Here is a 9,705-nt window from a genome sequence, read left to right as displayed (position 1 = left end):
GCATGTGCATGGAGTGTTTGTGGTTGTATTGTGCTGAATTGATCACTCTCTGTAGTGCCTTCCTGTCCGCAGCTGTTAAACCAGCATACCATACTGTAATACAATATGTGAGGACACTTTCTATGGTGGACCAATAGAAAGAGGTCATCAGCTGTTGTTCCACCTGATTTTTTCGCAGGACTCTAATGAAATGAAGTCTCTGTTGGGCCTTTCCAATCACCAGAGACAAGTTGTTTTTCCAGGTGAGATCTTGACTAACAGGCACTCCCAAGAATTTAAAAGAGGAAACCCTCTCCATACAGCCCCCCTCGATATACAGTGGGGCAGGTTCCTCTCTGTGCTTCCGGAAACCTAGCTCCATCTCCTTTGTCTTACTAGTATTCAATCCATAAGATTGAGACAATCCCAACATATTATTACAAGAATTACCTAGAATCCTTTCCTATCCATGCTTCACATATTCTTAAAACATTTTTCAGAAGTTTCTTCCAAGATCAAAATAATGATGGCCATTCTGCCCCCACCTCCATTCTGTGGCATTCGTCTTCCAGTTGTAAGGTTAAATACATGCATATATAAATATATAAATTCATCTTACAGGGTCATTATGAAAGCAGTGTGGAATGTGGAAATCTTACACATGGTTATAACTGAAAGCATTTTATGGTTTCACTCTTTCACTTTTAGTCATTGGTCCTTTCCATACAAATAAACTTAAGATATTTATTGGCTTTAATGTAACTATATTAATTCTTAATACCAAAGTTTAGATTCACAATAGCACAAATGACAAACAGGCTGGCTAAAGTGGTACATTTTTTATTATTAATTTGTGCCAGAGAAGAAAAGTGTATTAGTTCGAGGGACACAAGATATGACATGGATTTATATTATGAAACTTTGTGACAGGATGAATCAGTGCAAAGACATCAAATAATACAGTCTTGAATTTCTGCAGAAAGCAATTTAGTTGCTGGCAATTTTAAGGCATTCAAATAAAATCTAAAATAGTGTATTCTATATAAAACTTGGCACATGTTCAGATAGAGATACATAGTGAAGTTAAATTCTGATAGGAGTTGGAAATCTGATTTATCAGAATTATCAAATTTGTTTAGGAAATTTTACGTTGGTCTCTTCCAACCAAGATGATTCTCGTGTCATTTGCTGCAGAAACATGAACTGAATCTGCTACTTGTTGGAAATATAACAATTTTTATTTATCAGATTTCAGCACCATTTGTTTATTTTAAAAAAATCAATTGTTTTTGTGTGTGTTGTGCATGTATATGGTTTTCAGTTGTGATTGGCAAGGCTGAACAATTACATTCACCTTAACCAGTCAGAGCAAAATTAGAAGAACCACTAAAATTCACTAGTGCATTTTATTTGTGCAATAGTGAACGTAAGAAAATACATTTAGGAAAAGCCTCTTATTTAAGAAACCATATCTCAATAACTTACATAGAAGCCATATTGCTTTCCATAATACAGAAATAAGCAGCTGGCATAAATCTACATTCTTTTTCTAATGATGAACCAACACATACATCCCTGTTTTAGGTTGTAGATTGTGCCTTATAGAAACAGCAACAATTGCTACTTTTGAATCAGCATTAGTACTGTGCTTCTAGACAATACAGGAATACATTCCTTTAGCTTTGTTTTATATAAAGCTAACTTCTAAAACATGTGTTTCTTTTCATTTTTAAATAGCTGGCACTATTGATTCTAGGCAACAACAACTTTTAAAATTGCTGGCTACTAATATGGCACAAGGTAAAATGGACAGTGCAGTGAATTGTTAGACAATCACAGATGGTCAAAAACGTGCATTCAACTAACACTTAACCAGGATCCTAAGATTCCTAATTATTTGACTACAGCATGTAGATTTTTTTTAAGATGGGCATACTGAAAATAGTTGTGAGTAACCTTAGAGATAAAAAATGTATTATGTGTCTCTTGACAATGTGCTAATAGGATTTCTTTATGCAGTGATACAGCAAGTTTGTCATGGGGGGGGTGTTCATCTTCCTAAACCTTGTTTGTATTTTCTACCTAACATTCCTAGATAATTTTGTATTTACTTGTAATGTGCATAGACCACAAGGAGAAATAAATATTTGAATTTTCTACATCTGTGTGGTCCAGAAGGACTAAAATGGAGTAAAGTTCATTATCTGGAAATTAAATAATTGAATTCATCTGTTAGTTTCTTTATTTCACAAGGCAGACAATAAGGATTAATCTTCATTTCACTGATGGGAATCAGTTGCTAGATTTTGCCAACTGGAAAGTTGTGCTCAGCAGAAATAAATCAGAAACATGAATTAGTAAGAATACATGTGCGTGTGTTAGCACATGCTTATTTTCTCTTTAATTCAGCAATTGGGAGACCTGTCTGCCTTACAGCAATGCAATTGGCGAGTAAGATTTACTGGAGTATTTCTAAATTAATATTTGAGCCTCTGTGTTTCTGATAGTATTGAACATAATGCTCCTGTTGAAATAATCTTCTGTGAAACATTAGAAAGTTAAATTGATGTGAGCTGGGTAAGTACCTTAATTCAGGTATAGGCAATTTAAAGACTTAAGCTATATTCTTATCCCTTGCGTGTATCTATATTTAAGGTCACTGATTATATTTTTTGATTGACAGTGCTTCCTTCTTCCGCGTTTGTTCTTTCAGTTTTTTTAGTGGATGTTATGGTTTCCTCTATCATTTCAGCAAAGGGGTCTCCTACATGGCTTGATGAAATTTTTGAGGCTAATTTAGCTTCCTCTTTCTCATCTTTCTTAAAATAGAAAGAGGACATTTTAGAGCTGCTGCCTACAGATGAACTAAAGAGCCTGGGTTGGAAAGAGTAAGTAGGATTGGAAATGGGATTCAGAGATGAGATATTCATGCTTGAAGTACTAAAACGTGTCTCCTCACCCTCCAACAGCTTCCTGCAAATGCAACAAAAAAGATTTTTTATTAATAATGGAAATTGAGGGTTTTCAGGCACACTTACATACACATAGACAGGGTAAAATGTGTCTGTCTTATGTGATAAAAACAAATTACCCTTAACAAAATAATCGCAAAATTATGGCAAAGCATCAAAGTAAATAGGATCAAGCATTTCTGATCAAGTTATTAGGACAACATAAATTTGATCACCTATTTTGGGCATTTTCAAAATAGTAAGCATTACAATTCTAAATAGATACTAAGAATCAAATCCTTGTTACCTGTATGCTGCTATCTCTATATCCAAGGCCATTTTGACATTCAGTAAATCTTGGTATTCTCTCAGATGCCGAGCCATTTCACTCTTTGTTTCTCTCAAATCACTTTCTAATTGGCTAATTGTATCCTGTAAATTCAGAGGGTTCAACATTAACATTTTAAGGCCAAAGACTGCTAAATAGTTTAATTCCTTTTTGTCAGAAGCAAGAAAAAAACTGAAGTTTTGCTAATTTGTTGCAGAAAAACATAATGATTGGAAAATGAATTAAATCACAATAAAATTAATTAGAATCTTTTTTGTTTCAAACATCGTAAAATTATAGATATATAGCCTTCAATACTGAGCAAATAAAATAGGTATAAAATAGATATACCTATAAATCTATTAGGATAGAAATGCCACTTTATTATTTTTTTAAACAATGATAAGCACCAGTTTTCAGTTTCTGAATAAAACTCCCAGAATTCCTAATTTCTAGCTATATTGATTGGACTAATAAGAACATTCTCTCCAATTGCTTTATTAGAATAAGATTATATAAAAATAATTATGGCAGCTCAATAGGCAGTGATCATGCATTGTCTGTATTTGTTTCATTTAGTAATGTTTTTAAAGACTAGAATAAATAATAAAGCAAGAGTAATACATTTGATGAATTCATGATGTTTCTAGTTGTGTTCTACTGATATAAAAATATGAAATAATGTTAATTTAATATGATTTCTGATGTGATTATTTTTATTTGATTTAATTATTCCAATTTTAGTTTAATGCTTTTGAAATTACATTTTATTGAGAAAAAATAAGCAGGCAAGTTACAGATTTATATAAATTAATCAAAAGCGAAAACCTCTATTCTGCAAACCCCGAACTAATGGAAATTGAGACTGTGGATGTATATTAACCTTATTTGATGGTGTACACAATCTCACACATATTCATAGAATGGACAAAAGATTATTGGCAGTTTTCAGGATGATCTCTCTGCACATATGCTTATATATCAAATATAAACAAAATGTATATTCAGGCTTGGAACCAAGAAAGGAAACATAATGAACTATCATTCGAGTCAGAAATATTGTATATGAATGTATGTAAAAATGTCATGCAGCATGTTTAATTCACCACTATAAAAATATATAAATTTGCATTTTTATGTTTCATATGTAAATAAGATACCATATCTTTATAATTAATACAACATCTTTTCATGGGTGTTTTAAGGCCATTTGTATTAACAATGACCTAACCCTGAAATCTCACTGGATAGACTTGCTATAAAAAACAATGAATAACATTGGAGAACGCCCCTCTCCTCCATCTCTCTCAGGTTTGGAAGCTGTAGTACTGGTGCAATATGATGAAATAGATTGACTCCAGGTTGGCAAAGGAGTGTGACAAGTTTATATACTCTCTGTGACTCAAAGTACAGTATATGCTTAATGTGCTTTAAAAGAAACTGGATTAAATGAAAAATAAGAGTGGAAAATTAGAGCAAGAAACAGCAATAATCTGTGCTCTGTTGATCACATAACTCTGCTAGCTAAAATGCAAGGATCTGCAAGTGAAATTGTGGGCATGGTGAAAAAAAGGAGCTAAATTAAATATAAAAATTCCAAACTAATGACATCACATACAAAAAGCAGCCTTGGGATTGATAATGAAGCTATCAAAGTGATAGACAGTTTAGGATCAATCTTGTTAGTGATGGACATTTTTAGGATCAACTATGAATAGGACAGGAAAAAGCACTCAAGAAATGCATTTTACATTAGCACTCAGTAGTATGCATAACATTATAAACTATAATGTATATTTGATCCCTAAACTACATAGGAGCAATTAATTTAAACTTCGTTGTTTAAGGCAAAGTTGTTCCATCTGCTTGATAATTTTGGTTTCCCCTTTTTTAACATTCTTTATAATTATATCCTTTTGGGGTATGGTGAAGTAAACAGTATGCACCATATTGTAAGTATAATCACAGTGCAAAATAGTATAAGAGCAGTAAAATATTGCATATTTATTTTTGTTCTCTAATTGATAGTTTAGGATTTTTCTTTTTTATAGCAAAGGACATTGTTCTCATTGAGCTAATTATCACAAATCCATTTGTTCAGTTTTGCCAATGTATGTAGTATTTGTGAAATTACATATTCCAATGCATTTGCCAATTTAATTCCTAATGCCCCATTTTGAAATATTCTTCTGGAATGCTTTATGTAGGTTTTTTTATTGTTATTTCATAATCCACATCAATAAAGCTGACCACTTTTCAGCTTACTTCTGTATTCAGAATGTTTATGAACATATGAAAATCCACTGCTCCTATTATAGATTTTAGTTTTTCCTTCTGTGCTAAAGGTATTTTTTTTATTCCTATTCTACATTTTACATTTCTTGAATAGTTTAGATGAGATTGACCTCTGTGATTTATTGCTACACAGGTAGTCCTTGATTTACAACAATTGAGCCCAACATTTATGTTAAGTGAGACATTTGTTAAGTGAGTTTTGCCCCATTTTACTACCTTTCTCACCACAGTTATTAAGTGAACCACTGTAGTTCTTAAATTAGTAACCCAGGTCACAAAAGGGGAACATGTGACCATGGGACACTGCTATCCTCATATATATGAGCCAGTTATCAAGCATCTGCATTTTGATCACATGACTATGGGGATGCTGCAAAGGTTGAAGAAACACTGCAAACACTAAAAAATGGCCATAAGTCACTTTTTCAGCGCCATTGTAACTTTGAACAGTCATTAAACGAACTATTGTAAGTTAAGGACTATCTGTATTGCCTTCATGACTAATATATTTATGTAATAAGTTATAACATAAAATGAATAAATGCTTTCTGATATCCAGAAGGAAACAATTTAGAAAGTAATCACAGTTCAAATTACTCTGAAGAAATCATCTACTCTCCTACCATGTTTTTTTTAAAAATGGGTGGATATGCATCTACTTAATTTTCAATGCAATTGTCCATCAGTTTTATATTGGCATGGCTCCTAAGTGCTTTTTGTAAACAATGCTAATTCAAAAACTCAATTATAGTATCTATATTTCAAAAAATGTAAAGTCCATATTTTCTGATATGAATTAAATGAATTCAAATTATAATACATCTGCTACAATACATCTGAAAAGCATCATCTTTCATTTTGTAAGGCTATTTCTCACCTTGAAACCCATTCCACATAAAACAACAATTGTATTAAACATGTTTCTGTAGTATTGAAAATATAATAAATGAACAGCAGCAATGGACTTGAGTTTGCAATATTCTTTCAGAGATGTCCAGCTGAGACAAATACTTTCTGTGCTAAATGAGCACTTCTGAATGTAATAACACGTTTTATTTCAATTGTGTCTTTTATTATCCCTATTTTAATTCTGCCTTTTCTAATTTTACAGTTTACCATCTTTATAATTTTATTAGGGTTAGAGTTTTATTAGTTTCACAGTAATTAACTGTGTAGCATGTTTAATTTATATATAGTAAAAATCTAAGCACAAATTATTAACCGTGAATAATTAGCCTAGGATTAGTTAAGTAATGCATAGTTATGTCTATTGCAGAAAGATAATGAACATTCTGGAAAATGAATGGCTGGTTTGCACGAATTTTGAGCAGGATCCGTAAAAAGTAAAACATTTCATTCCTGCTGGTACACAAGCACAATTCTAGAGGTGCAGTAAACCAATTGTCGAGTACATTCAGCACCACGGAGAGCAGCGTGAACGTTAAGAAACGTCGCGGTGCCTATAAAGCATTATTCAAAGGCATGAGATGCTCACAGCAGACAGACATCCCGGTGCAACCCTTCCTGTGATTTTCGTCACTGAACACTGTGATTGCTTACAACAATCATTAAGCCAGCTAGAACGGCCAAGCTCTGGCTGGAGAATTCTGGGAGTTGAATTCCACAAGTCTTAAAGTTGCCATGTTTGGGGACCCCTGCATAACGCAAAGCATCTGACAGGCATTAGGAAAGGTAAAGCGACCCTACAGCTGTCTGCTGTAAATTTAACAACCGTTCTGCTGAATGTTTTAACGTATTGGATTTTTAACTTGCTGAGGGTGTTTAGAAGACAAAAATGCGGTAATCGCAGGAGGAGCGAGAGGCTTGAAAAACGTAGCTGGCCCAAACCAGGGGCAGCACGATATCGCCATGCGGTACTTTGCGAGGCAAGGACTGCGCTCGCGCGGGCGAGCCTCACCTGCAAGCCGAGTGCCTCGGCGTTATGCCGCTCCTCCATCTCATTTAGCTGCCGCTCCAGGGATTCGTTGGCTCCGCGCAGGCTCTCCACCTCCAAAGTGCGGGCTTGCAGCTGGCGGCGGTACTCGCCGATCTCCTCGCGGCTGGCTCGGATGGTCTCGTTGTTGCGCGCCGCCTGCTCGCTGAGGTTGGCGAACTTGGCGCGGTACCACTCGTCCGCCGCCTGCAGGTTCTTGGCGGACAAGGATTCGTACTGCGAGCGTAGCTCCTTCAGCGCCGCAGTCAGATCGGCCTTGGTGGCGTCCGGCTCGATGGCAGCCAGCTGGGTTGGCTGCAAGGAGACGCTGAGCTCGGCCACCTCCTCGGCGTGGACCTTGCGCAGGAAGGCCAGCTCATCGAGCAGCGCCTCCACCTTCTTCTCCAGAGCCATGCGCGCCAAGGTGGCGCCATCCACCTCGCGCTGCTGCGCGCGCAACGCCTGCTCGGTCTCCGCCTTGGCTCGTGCCTCCTCCTCGCAGTGCGCCCGTAAGAGCTGCACTTCCTCGGCCAGCCGCTCCCTTTCGAGCGCCCCCTGGGCCCGGGCGGCCTCCGTCTCGTCCAGTTGGGCCCTCAGCTCGCGGAGCTCGCTCTGGAAGAGCTCGGTCAGGCCGCTGGGCTCGGCGTGACGCTGCCGCAGTGCGCTCAGCTCGGTCTCCAGGAGGCGATTGTGCTGCTCCAGCTGCCTCACTTTCTCGATGTAGCCGGCGAAGCGGTCGTTGAGTCCCTGCAGCTGCTCCTTCTCATTGGTGCGGGTCAGCCGAAATTCGTCATTCACCGCCGCTGCTTGGCTGAGATCCAAGGTGTCTGCCTGCGCCAAGCGATACGAGACGGCGCGGTTGCTACAGCGGGATACCGACTGAGACCGGTAACTGCTGGCTGTGGCCGAACTGCCAAGACGGGAGGAGTAGCGGGGCGGCTCCCCGAATATCTTCCTGTAGGAAGAGGCCAAATAGTGGGAATCCGAAGAGAAACTCATCCTGGAGGTTGTGGAGGGTTGCACGCGACGTCCCGGTCTTATATAGAGAGGCGGATCGCCGGTTCCGCTGCAAAAAGGCGGGGGACGTGCGCTTCTAGGGCGCGGTCAAGGGAAGGAGATTGGTTTGGGGGGAATGGGCGGGGACGATAATGGGGTGGCGCCAGGATGTTAGGCGTCAATGACAATCTCGATCTTAAACACGTTTTCTTTGACTGCAAACTCTAGGGATGCTAAAGTTTGGCCAGCTTTGGAAGGGAGAAAGTGAATTGGGGTGGGGCGGGACAGCTGACAGGAGACACTTAAAAGAATGTAGTCATCGTTGGATTCTTCACTTAAGGTGGTGGTTGACAGTGTGTGCCTTCAGGACACCGGGGCAGATAAGTATAAAGATTTAGCAGTGTTAGGCCAGGTCGGAGGCCGAGAGGTTCTCAGGGCTCTCATCAGAATAGACGAGAGCCACCTAATTGGCATTTAGGGTTCCATTAAATAAAAGCCAAGAAGGCAAAAATGGAAAGCGACAGCTGGAGAATAAAAGACAGCTGGTTGCAGAGTTAGTAAAAAGAATGGGTGGAAGACCGAACAATTTCATGTTTGTGGCCCTGCTTTCACGCCCGACTCTTGCTGCACGCATTCCCGGTTCATTTAACAGGACTAGACTAGAAGAAATGCTGATGGAGCTGTCCATTTTGCCGCAGTGCTGATGTCGTTCCCTCTCAGCTACCCCTGGCGGATGAAAATAGCTAGCGCACTCTTTTCGCTTTTATGTTCAGAATCTGTAATAATACAAAGGAACAGTTCTTTTTAGAAATCTGTGTCTATTTTATACTGAATTCCAGCAATAATACTGGTGTTAGGAGCAAGTGCTTTGTTTTATGTTGCTTGAATACTCCAATACAAATGGCACGAGCATATATACCAAAGGATACCAAAGGCAAATTCCTTGTGTGTCAAATCACACTTGGCCAATAAAGAGTTTTATATCAATAAATATCAATTCTCTATCAATTCTCTATCAATAAAGAAATTAAAGAAAAACTATGCTGTTTTTATTTCATATTTATTTCATAATACTTCATATAAGTTACCTACTTTTTAAAATATTGGTGTCTGTGGATATATATGCATGTGTGTGTGTGTGTGTGTGTGTGTTTGTGTTGTGTGTGTGTGTGTGTGTGTGTGTTGTATTTGTACTGATAAATAAATAAAGGGAGACTAATATA

The 9,705-nt window shown here is 37.9% G+C and overlaps 1 protein-coding gene across 1 annotated transcript; it reads right to left on the bottom strand.

The window, feature by feature from the left end:
• Positions 1 to 803: 803 nt before the first annotated feature.
• Positions 804 to 9,400, bottom strand: INA (internexin neuronal intermediate filament protein alpha). Its single transcript, XM_081953723.1, has 3 exons — positions 7,472 to 9,400; positions 3,238 to 3,362; positions 804 to 2,952 (listed from the first exon to the last, which is right to left on the bottom strand). Exons 1-3 carry the CDS (start codon positions 8,483 to 8,485, stop codon positions 2,643 to 2,645), a joined length of 1,449 nt encoding a protein of 482 aa, XP_081809849.1. The 5' UTR covers positions 8,486 to 9,400; the 3' UTR covers positions 804 to 2,642.
• Between the last annotated feature and the right edge of the window lie 305 nt (positions 9,401 to 9,705).

This window comes from Natrix helvetica (genome assembly GCF_964273705.1).
Source record: "Natrix helvetica genome assembly, chromosome: 5".
Classification (NCBI taxonomy): Eukaryota; Metazoa; Chordata; class Lepidosauria; order Squamata; family Natricidae; genus Natrix; species Natrix helvetica.
The sequence above is the reverse complement of the archived record's forward strand: the minus strand, read 5'-3'. Positions and strand labels throughout refer to the sequence as shown.

Excerpts from the sequence above, each read along its gene's own strand:
- INA (XM_081953723.1), bottom strand. The coding sequence starts at position 8,485 with ATGAGTTTCTCTTCGGATTCCCACTATTTGGCCTCTTCCTACAGGAAG. Across the intron at positions 3,363-7,471 it reads CCGAGGCACTCGGCTTGCAG|GATACAATTAGCCAATTAGA; the intron begins GTGAGGCTCGCC and ends CTGAATTTACAG. Across the intron at positions 2,953-3,237 it reads ATAGAGATAGCAGCATACAG|GAAGCTGTTGGAGGGTGAGG; the intron begins GTAACAAGGATT and ends TTGCATTTGCAG.